General features: G+C 37.1%; 1 protein-coding gene across 7 annotated transcripts in view; it reads right to left on the bottom strand.

Annotated features, from left to right (window-relative positions):
• Positions 1 to 27,627, bottom strand: part of ARHGAP24 (Rho GTPase activating protein 24) — a 635,766-nt gene that overhangs the window by 45,501 nt on the left and 562,638 nt on the right. For 6 of the 7 annotated variants that reach the window (XM_032498758.1, XM_014563767.2, XM_032498782.1 and 3 more), the window contains 2 exons: positions 19,713 to 19,835; positions 383 to 590 (listed from right to left, as the gene is read on the bottom strand). In XM_032498758.1, the coding sequence (XP_032354649.1) occupies positions 383 to 590; positions 19,713 to 19,835 (331 nt within the window). Of the gene's footprint in view, positions 1 to 382; positions 591 to 12,665; positions 13,607 to 19,712; positions 19,836 to 27,627 lie in introns of those variants that run through there. The other variant, XM_006190014.3, reaches the window with a different exon arrangement.

Genomic DNA, 27,627 nt, shown 5'->3' on the forward strand with positions numbered 1-27,627 from the left:
AATTACATTGCCAATATAACAATCTCTGTTATCAATACTTTTAATATCCCTTAGCTGAAAGGATTCAAAAAACATCAAACAAAAGAAGACTCTTGTTTTAAAAATTCACTTTTCCAATGCAAAAGTTTAACACAGGTTTAATTTAGGACCAAAGGAAAAGATTAAATAATAATTTGGCGGGGTATGGCAGAAAAAGATACCTAAAGTATCAAGTTCTTGATTCTGTAGCTTAATAAAACCAATCCATCTTTGTGAGGCCATATGATGCATCTTCTAAACTGTTATGGCATCAATTAAGGTTATGCCATCTCAGCTCACTACAACCTTTCAGCTGAGTTTGAGTGTCTCACTGAAGGATGGTTAGTACAACCTTGAATCCTACCTGTCAAATGACGGCTTCTCTCCACAGTCGAAGGCATCCTGCAACTCCTTGACAAGGTTAGCCTGGCCTGGCAGTCGGAAGAGGCCCTCTTCCTTCAGCCCCCTTTGTCGGATAAAGTCCACACACTGCTCCACCAACATGGGAGCCAGGCGGTTCCCATATCTTTTCTCATAACGGACAGTATCTTCCAGTTTCTGTCCAAAAATGCCTGGAGAAATAAAAGATCACGATGAATTTGAGAAATTCATTTCTTTCCACTTTGTTGCTTTCTTTTAAAACTTGAAAAAAAAGCAAAGGTTGGAATGCTAGCAAGTATTTTACAGTTGGTACTTCATGTTATTAAATAACTAAATTCATTATCTACAATTTCTTCAAATGATGCCCTTCCCCTCATATTCCATATTTAGCCCAAAACTGAAATGGAAATAAGGAGTTTGAGACGTCCACTTTGAAAGAAGAAATGTTGCAATAAATATAATTTCACTTTAGGATTTTCTCTGATTTTTTTTCCCTTTTGGGAAAGAAACTGTATTCAAAAACTTAAAAGCAAAAATACTCTGTAGATAACAGTTAAATTCCACTTTTGCTACAAATGTAACTTTACGTCCAATTTTCATTTAGCTTAAATATTGTTTATTTTTCTTTTCACCTTCTGTTTTCAATCAAGTGATGATGCCATGATTATAATCAAGGTGAAAAAACCATGAAAAGAAATGCAGAATTTTCATCCATATAAAATGTTTCAGATACTGTTTGCTCCTTCAAATCTTAAACTATTAATTTATTTGAAAGGGAAAGATTCGAATTACGAAGCAGTGCATATCAAAAGTGAGGTCGGGCCACGGTTGTTTGCCCTGGCAGGTAGGTATATTTGACTACACATTGTCTAGAATTACCAGCATGTGGTGGTAATAAAAATCAAAACAATTTTGATCGACACTACATTGTAAAATTATCATAAATCAATAACAAATGTTAAAGAAACCAATTTTGATCAGTTCTATTAATAATTTTTAAATACCTACAATTGATGCATTTCTCGGTGCATGCATCTGGGAGCTGAACATTCCTACCAGTCACCTTGGGACCCCCTTGATTAAAAAGCAATGTCTCTGAAATATATTAACATCAGCTGATAGCTTGGAAAAATAATCAACTGATTAGAAAAGAGGGGAGAAAGAGCCAAAGCAAATATGATTCTAATGTTCCCAGATGGGATGAATATTACTAAAAGGTTTTAATGGTCTAATGAGTTTCATAAAAGGGGAAAAAATTAGTGTTGCATGTTGAAACTATGTAAGACTCCAGTGTTTGAGGAATTATTTCAAAATCATTAGGTTCAGAATTTAACAATAAGAAATATGCTTTTCCTTTCTATCTGTAAAATAATTTATGTATGGATCAGTAGTGCAAAACTATCACATTCCAAGCAATGAACACTGGCTACCAGAGAGAATATTCTTAGCCTAGCTAGAAACAATAGCACAGCAGGCAACCAAACTATTCTACACCCGGTACCAAACCTAGCACTAATGGAATACATATGTTCCTTTTAGGGAAAAAAGTTGAGTGATCTAATACTAATATTCAAGTGCATATAAAACAAAATTAGAAATTAGCTTAGTCTGTAGACTTTGGAATAAGCAGTTTGTTGATAATGGTGTGTTAAATGTTGTCCCCTAACTCGGCAGACATTCACGCCCCTATTTTCTATTGTCATTTTCATTTTAGAGGCTAGGGAATTAAAGACTTCTCTCACTTCCCAAGAGTCTTCTGGAGTCTCTAGGAAGACTTGTTTTTCTTGATGAAAGAGAAAGACATAGCTGGAATTGCCAATCACTCCTTTTTCTCATCTTGAACTTGGACATGCTACCTGTTGGACTAAGAGACATCTTTTGACCACTAGGCAACAACCACAAGGAAAAGACGGAAAGATTCGCAGAGACAATGGGGCTGAGATCATCAAACCACTGACCCAATACCAACAGCACCTTCTTCCAGATTTTTTTTTTTAATGTGAGAAAAACAAGCTCCTGTCTATTTAAGCCACTCTATGCTGGGTTTCCCGTTACTTGCCGCAATGCTGAATTCTGTATAAAGTGGTGATAATGATTTTGAAGCTCTTCTCATGTTTTAATAACAAAGCTTGAAAATTGATTCTGAATAAGGAATACTGACTCTTTTTCTGTGGAGTTCTTTGATGCTTATTTGCTTGGGATGTTTGGATTCTATCCTGACAAAATTAGGAGATAGCCTTTCACAGGCATTTATAGATTATCATTAAAAAATAATTTTAACATTTGAGAATAAATCTTATATATCTGTGATTTTTCACTTATTGTTTTGGATTGATATATTACAGAAGGTTTTTCCCTAAATCCAGCAGAAAACCTACCAAGATGCTCCAGTTCAACCTCTATGTGCACTATAAATGAGAACCAAACTTCCAAGATTTGATTTTATGCAGTAACAAAAAACAGTCAAACATTCTTTTCTTAGCTCAAGATTTCTTTTTTCTCAACAACTCAGGGAGGTGATAAAGGAAGCAGTAAATTTTTCTATAGATGGGCATTCTGGTTTTTTTCTTTTTTTCTTTTTTCCTTGTACATGAAGTCTTGACTATATGATAAGAATTTTCTTAAGAAGTATAGCAAGAAACTAAAAGCCATAAGTCTTAACAGCCTTTCAAGTATTAGGTACCTATTATGTACTAAGTCTTTGACATATATTTTCTCACTTTCATAATAAATATGTAAGGTAGCTATTTTATACCTGAGGAAATTGGGCTCAGAGAGGTTAAATAAATCACCTAAGGTTCGTTACACAGCACCAAGTGGCAGAATGGAAGTCCATATTCCAGATTTAGTCAGCCTTAAAACCTTGGCTCATTCCTGAATACCTGTCCTCTTCAGTTTTATTTAATCACAAGTATCATGTGTCCCCATCTTCTAGTAATTTACAGTATTAGTAAATTCTCAAAGTGAAGAAAATAGCATATCTTTTCTGTGCTCTAAAAAAATGATAATAGCTAAGCTGTATTTCTGTGTGCCAGGCATGGGTACAAGCAGTTTATCTGTATTTCTATCATTTAAAATTCACAGCATTCTATGAGATAGGCATCACCATTTTACTAAGGAGACTGAAGCATAGAATGGTTAAGCAACTTGCTGAATGTTACACGGCTGGTAAATGGGGCAGCCAGGATTTGATCAAGCCTGTTAAATTTCAGAGTTATTGTGTGTCTATTACACAATACTGCATAGTGCGCATAACAGCTGGAAATTTAAGTTACAGAGGAAGAAACCTGCCTCTTACTAGCTTTCTGACCTCAATTCCTGTCATCACACGAGGAGGGGTGATTTCTGTTGGGAAAATGCACATCTGGGGGAAAGTCAGGAAAAAAAGAAGGAAAAAACTGAACATTTATTTAGCTTTCTGCCCAACGAAATAATTTCCTTTACATAAAGAGCCATGCCTATTTAGCAATATAATATGTAAAAGAGTTAAAGCATGTAGACAATATGTAAGTATGCTAGAAATTCATGCTGCAAAATAGTAGCTTTCTGCTGTTTACCTGGTCTCATAAAGGATTAGATAATGATTAGATGTACACTTGCCATTTTGTAGCATTGGAAATAGGGTGTCCCGAAAATCTTTGATTTACAAAGGTAGATGGTGAGTTAACTTCCTGTATGATAATATTTTTTTTGTATGTGGAAAGTTAGGGGGAAATCCTTTTTTTAAAGCTGCTTCATTTAGAATTTTCCTTGAGGGAGCAGTGAAACTTCAAATTTTAAAATTAACAAAATAAGCATAAAGGTCATGAGCTATCCCCAGCTAGCAGCATGGAGAAAAGGGCACATTGATTAGTAAATTATTAACAAGACTCTATGGTATGAGTCATGCAAACAGTTCCAGTTATGTTCATCTAAATTCCCAGGAAGGTTTCACACTCCCTGACAAAACCATCTTTGGAATTTCTGGGTGACAATGGTACGTTATGCCTACTTCCCCCGGAGGTACACTGATGGTGTCATAAAGTGTCAGCCAGGACACGACTTTTCACTGGACTGAGCAAGTAAATCACACAGGTGGATTTTATTATATCTGTGGGAGGTTGTTTCAGCTGCAAGGAGAGAGAGGGAGAAAGAGAGGGGAAAAAAAAGAAAATCTAACTATCTTTAGGATTTGGGAGGTTCCTCCTTTACGTGTGATTTATACTCTTAATAGCTAGAAGCAGCCTATGATGTTATTGAGTGTGACCAGATAAATATATTCAAATCCTACCCATCTCCAAAAATAAACAACTACAAAGCCAAACATTTGGACTCTCTGTGACTTTAATTATTCACTTTGCACCTTGATTTCCAACCAAGGACAACTCTGGCTCCGTTTCATCACTTTCTGTCTCCTTGCCAATCTGTTACAATGTGACCCCTGACATTTTCATTCCATTAAAAGAGCTTTTTCCTATAATTACCAATAACTACCTTGTTGTCAAGTCACTGACAGTAAACTTTACTTTTTATATTACTTTATGGCTCACTCCCTTTAACACTATCGGTCTCATTCTTCCTGACACTTCTCTCATGTTACATAATTCTTGCCTTCCAGAATACCCTTCTCAGTCTCCTTCTTGACTATGGAAACTACTACACCCTTCACATAAGTTTGCTGGTCCTCTGGATTCTGTCCTCAGTCCTATTTTTACCTCTGCTTGACACAATTTCTTTGTTGGACTCCAATTAATTTCACAGTATAACAATTATTCCCGGATTTGTATCTCAATCTGGGCCTCTCTTATGATCTCTTGCATTGGAGTTTTGAGTGCCCCTTAGACCCCTCAACATGAATACTCAGACTCATACTCAGACTCAAAATTTCTAGAACTGTGTAAATAATTTGTCTTCAAAACCTATTGTACTTCCTATAATTCTGATTTTGGTTACCAGCACCAGTTATCCCCACAAAAACATTAAGTGCCGTCTAAGAGTCAACCTAGATTGCTCCTTCCTTCACAACCGTCATTTAATCACCACGTTGGTCCCTATTTTCCTTCCGGACTCATTGCCACTACATTAGACTAGATCCTCAATATTTTTTAACAGACTGTTACAGAGCAGAGTTCCCAGTTGAGGCAAGTTTTCCCATAGTGATCTTCAAATATTTATTTTACTTTATTTTATTTTAAGAATTTATTTATTGATATTGTTAAATATATACGACAGTATGAGAAATAATTTAAAACAATAGGAAGGAAAACCCTATAGCTGCACTTCCGTAAATACTCTTAGCATTATGTTATAGTTCCTACCAGTCTTTTTAATGTCTGTTTTTAAATTTTTAAATTTTTTTCTTAATTAATTAATTAAAAAATTTTTATTTTATTGAGTTATAGTCAATTTACAATGTTGTGTCAATTTCCAGTGTAGAACACAATTTTTCAGTAATAATATTTAAATCAGATCATGCCACTCCCTTATTTCATTTTTTCCAATGGTGCCCACTGGCCAACTCCATTCTATGAACTACAAAGTCTCCACAATCTGATCTCCGCCTCTTTATCCATCATGCAATCAACAGATGTTTAGGGAGCACCCATTGTGTGCCAGGCACCGTGCCACATCCACCCTCATTACTGTGCTTCCTCACAGACAACATGCTCTCTAACTATACTGAACTGTGTGTGGGGAGGGTATAGCTCAGTGGTAGGACGCATGCTTAGCATGCACAAGGTCCTGGGTTCAATCCCCAGTAACTCCATTACAAAAATAAATAAATAAATCTGATTCCCCCCTGAACTGTGTGTTGTTTCCTAAATGTACTATGATGTACCGTATCTTCAGGCATCCCAGAAGGTAGGTCCTACTGTCCTGAACGAGTTTAGGAAAACTTATGCTGCAGAATTTAACTCGTATCATCTCCTGTGTTAAGCCTTTACTAACAGTCCTTCACTACCCCCACCTCAGACACAAACTTGATATGTTCCTTCTTTGAATTCTTAACATATTGCTTTGTACTAATTTACTTAGATGCCTATCCGTAATGGACTAGTCCCCCACCAATCAAGAAAGGATTGTACTTTCACAATTATTATGATGAAATAGTCATTTTGCTTATCATTTACTATTATAAATAATATTGGATAACAGTTCATACTATTTGTTTATCCTATAAACTTCAGAGAGGTTTAGGTAAATTTCCTAAGGAGCTACAGTCACAAGGACCAAACTGGGATTTGTGCCAGACGTGAAGGACTCCACAGCTCATACTCTGTCCTACCACAGTGCATGGTCTGAATGCCTGTGTCCCTTCCAAATTCCTGTGTGGAATATCTAATGTCTCTGGTGATGGTATTAGGAGGTGGCGACTTTTGAAAGGTAATGAGGTTATGAGTGCAGAGCCCTCACGAGTAGGATTATTACCCTTATAAAGGGGACCCTAGAGCCCTCTCTCACTCCTTCCCTTTCTGCCCCTTGAGAATATAACAATAAGTTGACAGTCTGCACCCCAGAAGAGGGCTCTCACCAGAACCCAGCCACACTGGTCTGATCTCAGACTTCCAGCCTTTGGAACTGTGAGAAATTAATTTCTGTTGTTTAGAAGCCACAGTCTGTGGCATTTTGTTATAGCAGCCCAAATGGACTAAGACACATAAGCAAAATCTCCTGCTCCCTGGAACTTCATACCAAAGAGGGTAAGGATTACGTGTTCCATAATGATTTGTGGAATTAATGAGTGCATTAAAACAAAATATTTCACCTCCTCAATTATAGGAAATAAATGAATAATGCCAATGTGAAATGAAACACATCAATAGTTCTCAGGTTGTGGCATTGATTTCTATAAAAACCTGGAAAAAAACTGTCTTTGATTTGTTGATGAAAAGGGCAGAGGTTAAACAACTTCTCAGTTGTTACCTAAATTCTCTACTATCAGTTATTTTTCAGAGTTTCCTGTCCCTTCCATCCTATAGGTTACATGCTAAGCCATGTAGAGAATGTGTTTTTACTTATCCTTGTGCTTAATGCAACCCTGCTAGCAGAATAAATCTTGGTGTCGCCAGGATTGCAATAATTTTCAATTAAAATGTCATGCTAAGTAAAGTAAGCCAGAAAGAGAAAGAAAAATACCATATGATATCACTTATATGCAGAACCTAAAAAAAATGAGACAAACAAACTTATTTACAAAACAGAAACAGATTCACAGACATAGAAAACAAACTTGTGGTTACCAGCAGGGAAGTGAGAGTGGAGAGGAAATTGAGACTTCAGGATTTGCAGATCCTGACTACTATATATAAAATAGATAAACAGTAAGGTCCTACTGTCCAGCACAGGGAACTATATTCAATACCTTATAGTAGCTTATAATGAAAAATGAATATGAAAAGGATATATATATATATGAATCACTATGCTGTACACCAGAAATTGCCATAATATTGTAAACTGACTATATCTCAATTAAAAAAAATAAACATTTACCCATGGTAAATAAACAAATCAAGATGGAAGTCATTCAGTTTGATAAAGAACTAAGAAACAGAGACAGCCAAAGCTTACTTCAGTCTGCCACCAACACTTTCTAAGTAGCCAACAAAACTTAGATGGGTAGAAAACTTTTGATTCAAGCAGCTCAGATTCTATAATAACCAATGAATATTTGGTGAAATCTTGACTCTCCTTGTAGTCAGAATGGGGAAGGAGGGAGAAACAGAAAAGCCTAACAAATTAAGAAAGTATAATAATGTGAAAATAGTGACCCAGTAGCATTGGTCTTAGAACAGCAGAGTAATTATACCCACTGTTTACCTCCAGGTACCAAGCCGCACAATTTACATGTATTTTCTTATTTGACATTCACAGATATTCTGCAAGGACATCTCCCTTCTACAAACAGACGCAAAGATGTTAAGTGAGCTGGAGTTACACATCTAGAATGTGATAGATCTGGAATATAAACACAGGTCTGTATGATTCTAAAAGTCTTCCTTTTCTGCTATGTCATGTTAGTTCAATTCAGACATATTTTTTCCATTGGGATGCTGACCACTCTTTTAGGATCATACAGGAGAAAATGTCTTTCCATCCAATGACTAAATCTGACTTCATGTAGTTTAGATGAATCAGTGCCTTTCCAGATGAGCCCATGGACAGTCTTTTATTCATAAGCACCTTAGACTTCATACATAATTTGTTATAGTGCTTATTACAGATTAAGTAATTATTATTTATGTTTTTTATCCTCCAGGAGTCCGTAAACTAAAGGATTCCAAGAAACCTGTTTTGTTTGCCTTCTCATCTCTAGAATCACTTGGTAGATGCTCTGTAAAATTTTAGATATAAATTAATAAGCTACTTATTTATAGAACTGTTTAAGAGTGTCTAGATTCGGATGGTAGCATTCTGTTCAACAGATTGATTTCCATAAATGTGATCACAACATACACAATACAAAATAACCTTTAAAGAAAATGCTGGTTTTATCCATCACAACAATAAAGATACTCTATTTTAATTCATTATTGCCTACAAGCTAGCAGAAAAAGAGAATAATACTGTACTTCACCAGTTTGCAATAAATTTTGAATCCCAGATTGAATAGACCTATTGTAATTCTTATCTTTGAGAAGAAATAAACACACACACACACACGTATATATTTTATCACAAATGTATATAAAAGCACTTGAAGATAGCTATGAAGATAAGGTGGCCAGGTGGCAGTATATCAAAAACAGTGGCTATAGAGTGAAGAGGATAATGGGTGAGCAGAGGAGGACTGATGAAGAATTGAGAGCCAACAATGACTTGAAGAGAGTGTAAAGTGTGGACAGACAACAGAGGAGAGAAGGCATCATAGCAGAGGGGACACTGAATAGAAGCAAAGAGGGGGTACGGGGGATGAATTTGGGGAGAAAGAGTGGACCGGTCTGAGGAATTGGGAATCACTGGAGTTGGTTACAAGGCCTTGATAATTGCATGAAACAGGATTTCCTCTTGGGAGCAATAGGGACTCATATAAAATTTCTGAGCTGTGGAATGCTGCTTGACAGCACTGTTTCAGGAATACCAATTGGATGATACTTTCCCAATGAACTGTGTGTAGGAGCTGGTGAAGAATGTTGGGGGTGGAAAGAGGTGAGGATGGATTCTGTCTTGACGAGCCACTTCCAAGGTCAAAGTAAGTTGTGTGCATGAAGCAATAAATGCACAGACAACTAAGGTGATGGAAATAGAAATGGAGCTGAACGTATATAAAGAAGGAAGCAATGGGGCATGACCACTAAGTGGTTATAGTGTAGGGGGGGAAAAAAGCAGTGGAGAATTAATGATGACTTATCTCCAAGAAGTAGGCAACTCAGGGGAAAAAAAAACCAAAACAAGATAAAGTTAGGGCTTAAAATTTTACTTTAGTTTGTCCAATGATCACAACAATCTTAAGCTAGGTAGCATATTCTGATTAGAGATTAACATCAGGACCCAGAGTGTTATACATCCCCCGCCCAGGTAATCAAAGTACTGCTTATGCTCTGCATACTAGATGTTAGTCTACAGAAGTAAAAAAAAAAAAAAAAATATATATATATATATATATGTGTGTGTGTGTGTGTGTGTGTGTGTTTGTGTGTTTGTGTGTGTATATATATATAGTTTCAAAATTAAAAGGGTATTAAAAAGCACATTATAACCTTCATCTCACCAGAACACAAATCCAAAGCACCACTATCCTGTTTGCTGCCTAATAGATGTTTCACGGTGCCTAGATTTTAAAAACCACTGGGAAAGCCTGTTCAGCGACCTTTATTAGTACCTAAACAAAGAACTAGAGAGATGAAAAGGGCAGTAAAAGGACAGAAGAGGTCTGGAGGAGAAAGGAACGCTGAGGCTCGAGTTCCGGCTGGCACAGCGTGCAAGCTCCACCACCACCGGGCTTCTGGAAACTTTAACTCAGCTCCTCTCTTCATTTTGAGAGTCGTTCTGAAGTGGTGAGTCGCCTTTTCTGTCGGCCTACCCATGACAACAGTTAACAATATGTTTTAAATGAGGATCAGGAAAAGCAGACACCTCAGTATTTTTCACTTCTCGGCGGCGCTTTTCCATGATTCACTCACCCTCCCTTTTGCTTTCATTGAACCGACTCCGCTGATGGGGGTAGGAACTCAGAAACTCCAGTCCACTTCTTAAACCACTGGAGCACTCAGGATTAAACAAAGCACAAGGGGACACTCTGTTCTTAAGGTAGCGTGGTTTGGGAACCCGGGGTTGAAAGAAAAGTTCGTTCTTTTCAGTGCAGGACCTTAAATAAAGATGTAACACCCTGTGCTTCCCGCTGCCGCTGGGGCGGCACAGAAACGGCCTCGCAGCCGCAGCAGCAGGGCTCCTCCTCTCCCAGAGCCTCACCGCCCAACTGTGGTCCTGCAGCCGGGGACCCGGAGAGGCCGGCGAGCCTTGGCTCCGCAGCAAGGGCGAGGGGACGGAAACAGCTGAATGCTGCCTGCACCCCTCTCCTATACGGTTCTGAGGTTCTGACAGAAACCAGAATACAGCCTGGTGAATTAAAAACCTCTTAATCCTTGACTCGGATGCTGAACATTCCTCGGATTGCTAAGACTTTGCATAGGAACATAGGAAAGGACAGTAGTTTAAAAATAGCCCACAGGAGATGATAGATGGAAGCTGCCCCACTCCTGTGGCTGCCGCTGGTCAGCCCGTGAGTTTTTTTTTTTGTTTGTTTGTTTTGTTTTTGCAGCACTGCCTTCTCTCATTGATATTTAAGGAGAGAAGAAGAGGGCATAATGAATAGCAGTGTTAGCCAGGATTCTCAAAGATATGCCATACTCCACTCTGGGAGGAGAGAAGGCGGAAAATGTAAAAACCACTTTGCTCTGTGTTTCAAAGAGAAACGAATTGTCCCCAGAAGATCTTATGTTACAAATGAAGAGCAGTAACCCGGAAAAGTAGGACTTCTCTACGTGTTTGGATAAACCCAATTTAGTTGCTGAGAGGTGGGAGAACCAGAAGAGGGGTCGTCCTTCAAGCAAGTAGTCCCTAGCCTTTCGCAATTTCTCTATCAATGATGCAATCTTACACTAGCCTGGAAATCTCTATAGATCTATATAATATGAGGCATGTATCTGTCATTTAATTGTCTTCCTGGATGAGAGGGGAATATAAATTATCATCTGCATTCCTTGTTTATAATATAGGATCATGATCACAGCCAGATCTTAACTGCTCAAAGGAAAAGACTCAGAGGGAACAAGGTTTAGCTTTAAAAAGCTCTCACTAAATCTTGCTTTAAATACATGGTTTTTCTTTTCTTCTCACTTTTTTGTTGATTACTAACCAGAGAAGGTTAATTAATAGGTGGCAAATCAAAGAGAAAAGGGAGAAGGAACAACCTTAAATGTTACTCAAGTCAGCTACTGATTAAATTATTAACTTACTGTATGTGACATTAAAATTATAATTACCTAGTTCCAATTTAGATAATCATTTGATTTGTTTATTCCCATTTTAAAGCAAAGGGACACTTTAAAATATTTTGATACAGAGACATTTTCTAGAAATACTTCACTTTACCTAGGTTGTACCCTTTAACTCCCTCTACACAGATCAATCTGAAATACTTTGTTTCTTTCATTGATCATAAACTTGTATTTTCCCACCCCTTGTTCCTGATGGTTCACTTCTTTGACCTCTCCCAATGCTGCCTTATGATGTATTTGGAAACTCACGGTGACTTCTATTTCTAATCAGTGTTAATCAATATGATTGAAAGCCTTCCAAATAGGGGTCACTGCAGATAACCTGATTAGTAAAATTTTCTCAGCAGGGAGGTGAGGCAAGCACGGGCAGCCAGAACCCAACTGATGTGATGGGAGCACAGAGGAGGGATTTGCGAGGGACTCATCTCAAGGGGGAACAACATGGCTGCTTGATGTGGGTCTGGGACCAGCCCAAGGTAGCCTTGGCCCCTCCTCTCAGCATGGTCAGGCCAGCCTGCTTGTTCTCCATCAGTAAAGGTGATCCCTATAGGACCACCATTCTCTAAGCCTCACCTACCTGGCCATTTCACAGACAGTAATAAACAGATCAATATGAGCCTCAAGAAATAAGTATAGACAAGCAAAAACACATATAACAATTCTTGTACAGTTTTAAGCTCTTGGTTGCCAAACTCCCATGTTATCTGAGCATAAACTGACGTTAAAGCATCAGAGAACATATGTACATTTTTAAAAAAAAAGGACATTAACATATCATCTACCTACCTTTTCGAAAACTAAAGCACCGTTTGATTCTTCTGTATGTAGTTTTAGGAATGAAAGGAGTTGACGCCAAGGCACCTGAGGGGCGCCCCCCAGTATTTCGGTCTTCAGGCATCATACAGGCCTAAAGTTCTGAGCCAGTTTCAGGCTTCCTTTAAAACCTGCCTCTGCATGATATCGGTACCCCACGGCCACTCCTTCTCATGTTTGTTTATTTGTTAGGTTGGAAGTGCTGTTTCCTAGAACTTGAAGGTTTTGATCATCGAGGTCCTGCATCAGGGATAAGTTACCACCTCTCATTTACTTCTTTTTGGCAAAAAAAAACTTCCATTTCTCTTGCCTAATCCAGGCAGTTTTCAAGATTTTGTTTTGTTTTGTTTTTCTTTTTCCAAGTTTCTGCAGACATTCCAAAATGTCACAGCAAAAAGCACCGCAGCAAGAAAGCTGCACCTCCCATTCAAACAGCAGGATTTTTTATTATTATTATTATTATTAAGAACTGTCTTCTCAGCTGGAACTGGGGTGGGGTGGGGGCTGAGATTCCTCTGGAAAGGTCAGCAAATAGCCGTGCGCCAGGGGAAAGAAGAACAATGACCAAGGCCCCCAGGGACACTTCAGGGCCGTCCTTGCTGGCTCCTTTCATCTGAGCAAAAGGGGAGGCAAATAATGGCACCTTCTCCAGAAAGCATTTCAGTGCATGATAGAGTCTTTTCAAAGAACTCCCCTGTTCCTTTTAGAGCACCCCTCATCCTTTGATGCTCTCTGCAGGCTTCTCCCTTCTCCCTTCTGTCTTCAAACTCCTGGGGCTCCCGAGGCGGAGGGAATCGCCAGGTCAGAACAGTCCAATGCCCATTCCAGGAGGCTCCTCCGATCCGCGGAGGCAGCTCTGCAGGGAGCTTCTCCTCCCCCTCGTCTGGCTCCTGCTCCCCTTTTCTCAATGAGAGCTGGGCGGGAGCTGGCAGGGCTGCAGCTGGCTCCTCACCGCCACCAGGCTGCGGCTGCGGCTGCCTCCAGTGCCCGCCGCCGGTCACATGCAGCAGGTGCAGCCACAGCAGAATGAGGGGAGGGGGGAGAGTGCCACGCAGCCGTGCGAACCCCTTTTTTCTTCCTCTGACTTTGTGTCGACTCTTGTCTTGTACAGCACCTTTACAGCTGGCTGTCTCAGCCCCAAACCAAACCAAACAGCCCCAAACCATCCCAAGGGAGTAGACTTTTTGCCCCTTCTTTTCTTCACTTATTCTCTTCCAAGGTTTTTTTCCCCAGATACTTTGCAACTGGATCTATTTGTGAGTGTTGATTTAAATGTGCACATCATTAAAACGTGTGTGCATTTGTGCATATGCATGTGTAAAACAGAAAAATATTCAAAATTTAGCAACAAAGAATCTGCAGGTATAATCACAAAACAAGTCAACTCAACTCATATGTGTGTGTGTGTGTGTGTTTATGCATTTTCATACATATATATACATATATATATGTATTTGGCTGTGGTTTGAAAAGCAGTTCTGTTCTCAACTTTCTCCCTTGCTTGTGCATGGACTGGCTACACCCCAGCCTCCATGTCTACCAACCCTCTGGGTTCTACTCACTGAACAATTTACTCACTGGGTTAATCATTCACCACCTGGCTGTTCCATGAGCAGATTTGGAATGCTAGTGCTTTAACCCCAACTGACCCCCGAGGCCTCTCGGTCCCTTCTTAGCCATTCAGCAGGAGCAATCAAAAACTCTGAAGGGTACTCAAAAGATACTCCCTTTAGAAACATCATTGTTTTTGACCAGCATGCCCAGATAGGTAATATTTTGTCACTGAGGGAATCATTATTAATTATTTCTGCCCCATCGCTCAAACATTGTTTTTACGTCCTGTGTCACAGCACACTGCTAGGATCACAGGGAACCATGAAGTCTAACTCGGTGCCACCAAGACAGCGGCAGTGCTGGAGGGGAGACACCTTGGCCAAATGAAAACTTCACTTATCTGAGCCTTGGTATGGAGGAAACACATGTAATCACAGGACTTTGGAGCTAGAGAGAATCTTGGTTAAAACAGTTTTGTCCAATTTTCTTGTTTCACAAGTGAGGAAACTAAAGGTGAGAGGGTAACACCATTTATCCAGGATCACACAGCAGCCTGTGTCAGAGGCAGGACCACAGAGCCTCTGAACCCCTGCTGGCTCACATGCTAATTGCTCATCCTGAGGGTTATTCACATTCAGTATTTTTACTGCCTTGATACATCTCTGACAACTCTTTTCATTAGGAGACAGAAATATACAGAAAGAATCTGACTTTGTTAGTAGCTAAAGTTAAGCCATCCACTCAGCTCAAATGAACAGTGAACGGGTTCTCGCTCTCCCCAGCTCTGGGCTGGGTACTTCCATATACATTGCCTCAAAAACAACTGAAAAGAAACCCAGTGAAAAAGACAACCAGGAGCAAATAAAACAAAAACAAAACCCTAAACTTCTCCAAAGTTAAATAAATGTTTTGACAGCCCAACTTTTGGATCTGACTTTTAGGCAGAAACCATGTGCCTCTTAGCATGGTTGAGAGGGAAACAACTGTTTATGGTGGTGGAGGGAAGGGTTAAACATATAACAGACAGTGAGGTATCTTAGATTCAATACTGAACTTGGTTACCACACTCATTTGGTAACAGAGAATGTCTACTTTTTGCATTTACACTGGTTCTTTTCCATCATTTGAATATTTGTTGTAAGTTTGCTTTGTTTCAAAAAAAAAGAAATACCAAAGCCCTGTATCTTGATTTTCACTTCACAGTTTTTAATTTCTAAATACTGAAAATTTAGAAATGAAAACTCCTCAGGTGTCTCCTGTATTTTGATCAAATATCTATTATTGAAATGGTAAAGAAAGAATCTTTTACATGTATAAACGACCTTACCAAAGATAAGCTTCAGTGCTTCATGAAAAACTTTAACTATTTAAAAACACAGGTTTAAAACTGCACTGCAGACAACGAAATGCCCTCTCTGTAATAAACACACTTAAAATGCATGCAAAGGTGGTATACAGAAATTGATAAATCGGGGTGCTATGTCACCTTCCAAATTGTCTTCACAGTTGCCACTTAATCAATGACCACACAATCTTTGAGCAGTGAGAAGAAGGTTGGAAGCCAACAGGTTTTTTATTTAGGATTAACTGTCTTGGATTCTATGACTAAAATAGTAAAGGGAAACGCATTCACTTATGAAAAGCAATTAAGTGATTCAGGAATTTTTAACAGCTTTCCTGTTATAATCTATATATCATAGCATTCTCCCATTTAAAGTGTACAATTCAATGGTTTTTAGTAAACTCAGATATATGCAATTGTCATCACAGTTAATTTTAGAACACTTCGTCACCTAAAAAAGAGATCCCATTTGTTTTGGCCATCACCCTGCTCCGAACCCCTTATTTCCCCATCCCAGCCCTAACCTTCTGTCTCTACAGATTTCTCTGTTCTGTACTTTCATGTAAATTGAATAGTATATATGTGGTCTTTTGTGACTGGCTTCTTTCACTGAGCATGATGTTTTCAAGGTTAGTTCACGTTGTAGCATGTATCAGTACCTCATTCTTTTTATGGCTGAATAATCTATTGTATGAATATACCACTTTCTGTTTATCTGTTTGTCCATTGATGGACATTTGGGTGTTTCCACTTTCTGGCTATTGGAATAATGCTGCCATAAATATTGATGTACAAGTTTCTGTGTGGCCATCCATTTTTCATTTCTCTTGGGTATATACCTAAGAGTGCAAAGGCTGTGTCATATGGTTAACTCCATGTTTAATCATTTGAGGAACTTCTGGACTGTTTCCCAAAGCAGCTATATTTCACATTCCCATCAGTAGTATAGGAGGGTTTCAATTTCTCCACATCCTCACCGTACTGTTATTATTGAACTTTTTGATTCTAGCAATCTTAGTGTGTATGAAGTGGTATCTCACTGTGTTTTTGAATTGTATTTCCCTGATAACTAATAAGCACTAAGCATCTTTTCATGTGCTTATTGGCCATTTGTATATTTTCCTTGCAGAAGTGTTTATTCAGATTCTTTGCCCATCTTTAAGTGAATCTAATTGGGTCAGATTTTTGGTTTTTCTTTATTTTTGAGTTCTAAGAGTTATTTATATATTCTAGATACAAGCCCAAAATCAGATATACAATCTGGAAATACGCCTCCTATTCTGTGGTTTGTGTTTTCACTTCCTTGACGGTATTCATTCAGATATCTTTGAAGGACTCAATTATATGCATTATCCTTATCATACTTCAAAAACCTTTTTTTTTCTCATGTACTGAAGGATATACTGTCAATCAGGCATGGACTTACAGTTGTGGGGTTTTCACTCCCATAGTAGGACTAACAGATCACTCTGTTGTGCAGGAAGAAGCTCACAAGCCAGAAGAGATGGGTTTTCTTCCTACTTATGTTGCTGACAGTATGACACTCGGCAAGTCATTCATCGTCTCTGGGTCTTAATGACCTAATCTACAAAATATCAGGTTGAACTAGTATAGTGGTTGTAAAATACTCTTAATCGGTGAGAAACTTATTGTCAATGAAATGCTAAGTGGAATCCCAATGTGTATGGTAAATAAAAGGGTTCTTAGTCATATAAATTTATTGTCTTCAACCCGAATTTATAACATTTCTTTAAAATTCAATCAATCAGTAGAGAGGGGCCATACTAATACAAGCTTTTGAACACAAGATTATGGGTGACATCTGCAGTCTTTTATCAGGGTCAGCATTCAGTTTGGTTCTGTAATAACTTCAGAAAATTCTGACGTTCAGATGAATCACAAAAATATTTCTTGCAAGTTAAATGAGTACTTTAAGAGCTTGCCTTGCAACCTCATAATACTCTTCAATTAAACAAAAAGGTCAAGAGAAAATTTATTCTTTGGAGTATTGTTTCTATGGTAAGTGCACTATGCTAAAATATATTTCTTTAAGATATTAACTACTTTATATAAAATGGATAAGCAGCAAGTTTATACTGTATAGCACAGGGAACTATATTCAGTATCTTGCAGTAACCTATAATGAAAAAAAGAATATGAAAAGGAATATATGTATGTATATGTAGGACTGAATTATTATGCTGTACACCAGAAATTAACATAACATTGTAAACTGACTAGATTTCAATTAAAATAAATAAATAAATAAATATGAAATAAAAACAAACAAAAAAAGCAAATCTGAATCAAGCATTTGCCAAATCCCTGAAGTATATTCCACAGGATAAAGTATAAAAACCAATCAACGGCTAGAGTATGCCTTCTAGGTTTATAAATTTGAAGATGAATAGATAGCTCTTGCCCAGCCCCACTAGGGTTATTTGTGATATTCCTGGGCTCCTAGGACCTCCTGTGGCCACCGATTTGGTGACACTAACTGGATCTCCTCCATTTTTCTTGAGAGAAGGACAGATGGAAGAGGACAAAAGGGAGAAAACAGCACACATAATGGAAATAATCCTTCAACAAAAGTACCACTTCCAGCAAATATTAAGAATCCTCCTGAACTCAGGAGCCCCAGAAATCTGATAATGGAGGGGAAAAGATGGTCTTTAGAAACAACAGGAACTTTGAAAAGACATATCGCTAGGCTTTCCCATAAATCTTTGACCCTGGAGGTAGCAGCACACTTCCAGTGGCTGAGTATGCACCTCTCATGAATAATCATGAGGAATCCTCTGCTAAGGCACTGGGGGGGGGGGGGGAATCTCATCCCACCAGCCTCTTCAAACATTTCCTATATTCACTTACTAGCCATTTTAGTGCCTGACTAGAGTGGCCATACTAGTTGTCACCCAAACCAGGACACTGTGAGAGTGAAAGGTAGCACCATCAATAATTAGCCAGGGACAACAGTTGTAAGCCAGACTGTTACCAGGCAAACTGGGATGAATGGTCACTTCGGTTAGGAGTCTGCCCCTCAGGAGAGACCACTAAAGAACAGACAATTTGCAGGCATGTGTCACTACCCTTGTAAAATATCGACATGTCTGCCAGGAATCTTTACTATTTTAACTTTAACCTAAATTGTCAACTTTTTTACACTAAGCTTTTGAAGTTATGCTAAAATGTAAAGCTGACTGTTAGCTTAAGGGATATCCGATACGTTAAGGGAAAAAAATTCATCTCTGAATTCAGGGTGCTGACAATGTGCAAAAGAGAATATAAAATAAACATGAAAATTGTAATTGCTTTACAAATTATGAATTTAATTTAATACCATTTATTTTAACAATCTCAATATAAAACAGTTTGGCTTTATATTCTTGGAAATACATGTTGGTTGTAGATGAATATTTTGGGGTCCTTATCCTTTCAGTTCCATTTACTGAATTTTTTCCCTAAATATTTTTTCTGTTTATACCATTCTATTTTATATTACCTGATAGAAAAGATCACCTTTTATCCTTCCTTCTTCCTTTTAGCTCTATTCATAGCACTAAGAATGTAGTTTATTCTTCATATGATGCATTCTCTATACTGTCTTAACTAAGACTTTTTAAAAAACCTTTTATCAAATCCACAAACACTTTCCTGATGACAAACCTTTTTTTTCACTCCACTAATTATCCGATTCTCTTCCAATGCTTTGCCACTCCGCTTTGATACCACTGAGCATCTGGGGGCTGAAATCTCTTCCAAAACTATAGTCAAAATATTTTTTGCCCCATATCTGCATGTTATTAACTGATCTACATTTATGGTTTAGGCTCATAACTGTTTATTATTAGTAAAATGAAAAAAAATCCAAAATAAAGGAAAAATATTATCCCTTTTTCTAATTCAAGATATTCATGGATGAAGGTTGCTTACTAATGATATTTGATATAAATTAAACTTCTAGGAGTTACCTAGGTATCTGCCTAACAATACATGGATTGTTTACTATTTATTTTAATATTCATCCCTTTGAAAGTAGGAGCTGATTGTGGCACTGACTGGAGAAAACAAAGAACAGGTTTGGACTACCTTTCTGTTTTTCCATGATTTTAAAATACACTCACCTCCTCCGAATGGTCCCCATATGACTCGGCGGATGGACTTGACCCAGTCCTCCATATCATTCTGGGTGCTCGCCATGAGGAGGTAGCTCTCATGATTTGCTGTCATCCGATCTCGATCGCCTCCTGTAAGAAGACAGCAGCAGTAACACATGAGTGTGTGCTCAGCAGAAGAGCCCCCATCAACGGGCTCCCAGGAAATTCCTGGAACACAGACTGCACCTAATGCAGCTAGCACTAGGTTCTATGCAACGAATCGGAAATATTTACCATGGTTTCAGCGTGGGAAAAACAATCTGCTTAAAAGGGAAAGACTCCTGTTTCCAGGAGAAAGCCAGCAAACAAACGTCCTTCCCCAAACAAAGCCTAGCTTTTTGTCCTAGCAACAACTCACAGGCCTGCATTAACTCATAATCCAGTCTATTCACACTGCACTGCTGAATAGGGAGAAAAAGCAAAAGCAAAATGAAAGATGGAAAAGTGGTCCACAGAGCCTGGGTTTTCATGTGAAGCAAGTGCTGAAACAGTCTGAGTACGACTTATGCACACAATGAGGACGCTGGGACATCATGGTACAGCGGTCCTAGGAAGGGGAAAAGAGCCACGTGTGAAAATCTGACCCAGAGATCCTCCTCTATTGCTCTGTCCTGGAAGGGGAGCCTACTCCCCCAGATCACACCTTCAGGGGGACAAACAAAAGAAGAAGACACAAGGCTGGCCAGTCACAATGGCCAAATCAACTTCCCAGAGAGCCCTTGCACGTAAGGGTGAACTTTAGGAAACCCCAGCAGTGCCTCCATGCTTGATGGTTTCTTACTTCCACCCCCAAAACAACTCATACACTTTAAAACCTTTATAATCTCTAATATCCACTTTGAAATGCTGGAGGCCTCAAGGTATTTTTATGTTTAAAGGGGTATTTCTGAAGACAAGTATCAGTGACTGCACCACTTCACGCTCTCTGAAAATAGTTAAGGGTTGCTCACAGAAGGAATAATTAAGAAAATAGATTATTAAATATTTAACTGAATTCTGATAACATTCCAGTATTATACTCACTTCTAAAGCACTCAAATATCTATGAACATTTAATTTTCACTAAGTGCTGTAAACTTGCAGGCATGGGTTGGATTAATTTATATCCAGGCGTTTAGTTTGAGATGTTGTTTTTTGTTTGTTTTTAAGTGGATCAGATGAGATACCATCTATTCTATTGCCCAACTCTTTTAAGTTCTGAGAGCCTGGTACCGCATCTTGCAATTGAAGGGACTCAAAATCAAACACATTTATGAGGAGTTTGCAGCCTCCAATTTACAACAGATCCCCACCACTCCCGACCCTTTCACATCCAACCACATTCACAAAGCTCTGTAGGCATTTGAGTTTGTAACCAAATTTTATACAAATGGACCAGGTTGAGAAATAAAACCTTTCTAGCACTGATGTAAATTAACAGAACAGATGAGGGGTTAGGTTAGAGAAGTGAAAAAATTTTAAGCCAACCAACTGAACAGCCAGAATGGTGTTTTACACTTTAATACAACTGAATGGGGTTATGTGCGTGAGGGACCACATCAAATCAGTTTCCTAATGTTTACAAATCTCTTGAATCAACAAGACTAGCCTTCTCACATTACAGAGACCATCTCACTATCAGGGAAACAACGACCCTCTTACATCTTTAGGTCTGTCCTAGGTCAGTCATCAGTTTAAGCGGCTTGTATCTGAAAAATCTAGGTTTGGGAAATCAGAGAAAACTGAGCTGAAATTGCAGTTCTATTTTATATTAGCTGTTTGACTTCTGGGGAATCACTTAACTTCTGGAAACTCAGTATCTTTAGTCATGCTTTAAAAACCATAATCCCTATATAGTAAATTTTTGTGATAATTAAGTAAAATAAAGTTAAAATACTAGCACTGTGTTAGGCTCAAAGAAATTCTGTAAATATTAATTCAGTCTCATTTAACTGTCTCCAACACCTATAAATGCAAAAAGGACATATTACATTTAATTTGACTTCAGAGACAGACAACTAAGTCTAGAATGTCTAGTAAGTGCTTGGTGCACATAGGAAGTTTTTTTTAAAGTCTATCTTTCTTTGATACATAACAATGCACGTTAAAATTGTACAGTGTATGTGGATGGAAATTTGTCACACTTTAATGTGCATATGCATGGCTGTATGACATACACATGGCAGAAAGAACTAAATGACAAAAGAAAAAGATGCTTCATTTGGCATGGCACAGTACCAGACATTTATTCTGTATTCTGATCCACTTATACCACAGTGCTGGGCCAAAAAATTTGCCATTTTTGAAATCAGAGTGTTTTAATTATTGTCTTTGCCTGGAGGATGCAGAGCAGTTCAGACAGTAATATCCTGCTGTGTCACTCTCAGCCCCGGCAGAAACAGCCCTAGTAATGAGAGTGAGTGACAGCCCTGGAGTGTGTTTCTGCCCAAAAGCAGGGAAGACAGAGAATGATAAGCACAACCGGCCATTATCCTCTGACTTTTCATTTGATGCTCTATCTCTACCAGTGGTGCCATGTGTCTGACCCTAAGTCTCATTTTGACTGCCAATCACAGATATGAAATCCCATCTGTGGATTTCACCCATGGATATAGATCGTGATTCCTCAGTGAATCAGCAAGAGAGGGGGAAAAGATTTAGAAAAACTTCTTCTGAGTCTCAGTGGAAATATAGATGCATTGCTAAGAATGTGATTAAAACGACTGGAGACATTTATATAGCTATGAACTGAATTCTCTGTACTAAAACTACGTGACTTCTAACTGGAGATGCCATCTGTTCTAATTCATAACCCTTCGGTTCTGAGAGTCTAGTACTGTGCCTTGCAACTGAAGGGGCTCAAAAACAATTGATTAAATGTATGATTTGATAAATGAATACACTCAATATTGACTTTCAACCAGGTGGATCAAGTTTCACTCTGTCAGTTCTTTAGGGGGCTTAACTATTTAACTATTTGTGAATCTAAAATTCCTTCAAAAGGTGAAATTTTAACAAGCAGACTTGAGATGTAATTATCACTGGGGTGAGACTATCTGAGGAAGTCATTTTCAATCCATATAAATGTACTATACTGAATATAGACATATACATGTGTAAAATTATAGCCAGTCCACATTCTCCAATCTTAAATTCTGCTTGAACATAAATACCTATGCAGTTTTATTTTTATTTTTTAATAGTACTTTAGATGATGGTGGATTTGCACACATTTTAAAGGACACAATGTATAAGTAAATAGTATACACTTTTAGATGTTAACTGGGGTTGTTAGCAATGCTTTGGTGCCAGTGTTAACTCTTCAAGTGTTTGTGATTTTAAGTTAACTAGGTCACATCAGTCAACTGTTCTCATGTATATGTAATTGAAAGTTGTGTATATTTCATTGGGAGCTTCTGTATATTTAGATTTGATATGAATTTTTCCTTTCCAGAAATAAAATACTCCGAAATAAAACTCTTGGCATGATTAACTTTTGCAAAAATTAAAAGACAGATTGAAGAAAAACCTAATGAACTTAATAGACTAAGAAAAAGCTTCAAGTAAAACTTAAAAATAGGTTAAAGAAATCTGTATTAGATGCATAGTTAATTCAAAAAAGAAATACAAATACCCATTTACCATATGAAAATTTCAACTCCTCTTATAATTATAAAATAATAATTTAAAATATAATAATGTTTTTGATGAAAAACTGCACAAAGAATTTTTAAATCTTTAAGAGAAATATTGGATATGGTATGCTAAGATATACATGCTAAATGCTTATAGGAGTATGACTAATATTCTTTATGATGCAATCAGTAAAATAGGATTTCAAAGAATATTTATTAATATGAGCTTTTATTATACAAAAGGAAAGGTACAAATTTTACATATGATATCATCTCTATTTTCATAAAGGTAGAAAGCCAGATAAATAAGATGCTAGATTGAAATACACAATAATTTTAATAATGATTATCTCTGAATGCTAGGTTTGGAAGTTATTTTGCTCTCTTTTCATACTTTTCTGCACTTTGCAGATGCTCAACCACATTTTGTTTTATAATACATGTATTATTCCAGATGTTCTACCATGTATTATTTTATCCTCACGAAAAATTATTGAAAAGAACAAATGATAAGAATTGTATGGTCATTAAAGCACTAATCCATAAAAAGCCAAGAAAAGCTGGAAGATAATTATCACTAATCTTACTCAAGGTTGCTTAAAATTGTTCAATTTTGAATTCTCATTAATTTACCTATAACCTCTTCTCCCTCTTTCCCCAAATGCATCCCTGAGTCCATTCCCAAGGGAAGATTTGGGACAGGAGACTGACACTGCTCAAAGTGTAGACTCCGTCATGTAACTAGGACTTTTCAGTGAAAGAGACTGCTACCTTTCTTAAAGAATATATTTAAGGAAACATTTTACTGAATGCATTGTGTGGAAATTTCCAGAAATAGTCACCAAGGGAGATTTTTTTCCTTGGAGAAAAATAATGGTAAACTGTCAAAATTATGAAATAAAAAGCAAAACAATTAATCAGAAGTGAAGGATTATATGTGTATCGTCTCAAGTAAACAAAGTTTTAAAGATATATAGTGAATTACTTGTTTGTATTTAAATTTAAAACAAGTTGCCCAAAGGAAACTGTGGTCACTGATATTTGAGTTCAGTCTGCAAGCAGAGTTCATGGTACTGACCTGAGGACATTTTGGCAAACACTCTCACACTGTTAATAATTTCAAAGGCAAAATGTTTCCTCATTCCCAATTACAAATCAGGTCAAAACTAGACCTATCATACTATTCAATTAATTAGAGATTACAGAAAAATAATTTAGTGTTCTGAGTAGCACTTCTAATTTTCACTCAGACTACTGCAAGGTCTTAATTTTTTTAAGCATTACTTTCTTCAAAACTTAGTCTGAATATTTATTAGAACTCTAATGAAAAATTGCAAAATATGAAGTAAATTCTGAAGTATTTCAGTGGAAAATTACTGAGCTAGAAAGACATTTCTACCCTTTTATGGAGACTGATACTTGGAAAACAACAAGTTATGTGAAGTGTAAACAACAAATTGTAGGTTTCTATGGAGATTATCACCTCTTAATAAACAACAACAACGAAAATAATAAAACAGCACATAATTTAAAAAATAAGGCCAGAAAACAAATTGGCCTCACATTCAACATCATATTTAATTTTTTTCGTGTTGTTTTGTGTATTATAGAGACATTGTTATCTGAAAATTAAGTTTTGGTATGCTTTGTTAATCAAATTTTTTCCAAGTATTTCTTCTTCAAAAGTTAATTTCAAAATATCAGAGCAGCAACATTTCTTTGCATTTTGTCAATAGAAAAGTTGCATAAATCTTTAATGAGATTTTGAAAATTTTAAAACCCTTAAACCAGGAAATGAGAATTAATTAAAGGCCAATGGCTATAATCATTCTGTTTGTAGTTTGTGGTCAGTACACGACAAACACACAACTAAATGTTTACATCACATTATAGTAAAAGTAATGCTACATTTTAATTTCATGAATATTTTATATTATTTTACATATTTTTATACCTTTTACTAGGTCATAATCTCTTTATAAGAAGGAATCATCCTACAACATATAGTTAGATTATATTTTAGCTAGAAGTAGCTATAAAATGGACATTTATAACCAATTATAGATTGGTATTAATTAACTGTGGTACATTTCTAATAATTAAATTTAGAAATGACTTGTTGGGAGTCGACTTGGCTACAGATATAGAAAGCATGGACCATACAAGTTACTTCTGATTGCCTTTCTACAAGCTTCACTATAAGAAATGTCCAAATGTGTGAATATTAGAGCAAAAGTGCTGCCTGGATCAAACTGCAAAAACAAATATGTGCGTATAAAGAAGTACTGAAAAATGATTCAGAGTTAAGACAGTGAAGCCAGACTCCTCAAGTTCAAATTGCTCACTAACGACCTGTGAGATCTCTCAGCTTTAACTGAGGGTGACAAGATCACCTGTCTCATAGCATTATTGTGAAATAGTCAAAATAACAGTATCATAAACTATTCTATGCAGTGCTTGGGACATAGGATGCTCTGCTGTCATTATTATTGCCATTATAATAATTTTGAACTTAAAATTTTTTGATAAAGTAAATATAATATGAATCTTTTAAAATGTAGGAATAACATTTTTGGACAAACGTTCTGAATATATTTGTTAAGAAAAGTACTTTCACAGGAGAGTGACTACTGATTTAATTTCCAAGTAAATTATTGATTTTCACCATGGTCATGTTTTCAAAGTACAATTGTGATAGATTTACTTTTAAATGATTAATGAAAAACTTAAAACCTTAAATAGGCATAATTTATATTTCCACTAACTTTTCACATTTCTTGGACCCATTCTTTCAAAAATCCTACTCTTTGTGCTGAGTATATTAACCATAAAATGATATAATTTATTGCATATCGGTTAGTTGTTTCCCAGATTGAACTGAACAGTCAACAGAATCTCAATTTGAATCCAATAGTATATTTGACTTTTACTTACATCAGAGGCTGAGAATCTATCTAGTCACTTCCTTCTCAGCATCTAATTAAATTCTTCTGATTAAAACTTCTGAGAAATAAAAATAGAACGTTTCCTTAGAAAAGCTGAAGTATCTAGAATTTATGTCTTCCCATTTAGGTTGACTTAGTTTGGGAGATTAATGAATTCAAAATCTTATCTGATTGATATAGAATAAGTGGCACGTATATCCAGATCGGTGTTACTCCAACAATGATGATACAGGTGGAAGTCACAGCGGAAGCAAGTCCCGATGCAACAATCCACAACTTGTAGCAAATGGAATGCCATTCATCGTCAATGAGGCAAGACAGAGTGTATTGCCTTGCATGAATCTAAACTTAGAAGCAGTTTTCAATCAGGAGGTCCCACAACAGTACAAATGATGACTTTCATATTGAGGAATATTGGAAAATTCTGGGGAAATGTTTTGGAGTCACATTGAACTTTATACTCCACGTGAACATAGCAACACATCTTTTATTGCAGTGCTTCTCCAAGTGTGATGAAACCATGTGTATGTCTAAAAGGATGGGCGGCAACTGAGAACTTGTTAGAAATGCTTGGGCCCAAGCCCAACTGAATCAGAAACTGTGGTGGTAGGACCCAATAATCTGTTGTTTTGAAACACCTGCCAGAAGATTCTGATACATCATAAAGTTTGAGAACTACTACTCTGGTAAGAAAATTTCCTACAGCAGGCAGAGGCTATAAATTTTAGAATTCATGTATTTCAACCACACTCATCCTATTAGCTTGTATCCACGTTTTATTCCTTCAGTGACAGCCATTCAGCCAGAAAGTACTAAGCTTTAAAGCTATAAATCATATAACTTATCTAATTGCTTATTTGCAATGTAAATGATTAACACTCTGCAGCTAGTTTTGCAAGGACATGCCATTCAAGTTGGGATTACTGAGTCTAGCAAATTTGTGGGCCTCATGCATTAAAGATACCATACTTTTATCAGAGCAAATATTAGAGCACTTATTTTCACACTTGAATACAGATTTATTATACCTCTTTCCTTGATGCTCAGAGTCTGATGAATGAAACAGAGCATTAAATTTGGGGATGCATACCATTTTTGAAGATATAGATTAGAATTTTAAAAATTCTCTCATATCCCACTGCATTTATTATTTTTGAGCAGTGCAAAACTGCAAGATTAATAATAATATCAATTGACAATTGCATGATAATTTACAGTTTACAAATTACTATCACATCTCTTGATTTGTTTGCTTTCTACAGTGACCCTGAGAGGTAAAGCAGAACATCCATTCATTTATGCAATACATATTCATTGAGTACC

Source organism: Camelus ferus, chromosome 2 (genome assembly GCF_009834535.1).
Source record: "Camelus ferus isolate YT-003-E chromosome 2, BCGSAC_Cfer_1.0, whole genome shotgun sequence".
NCBI lineage: Eukaryota > Metazoa > Chordata > Mammalia > Artiodactyla > Camelidae > Camelus > Camelus ferus.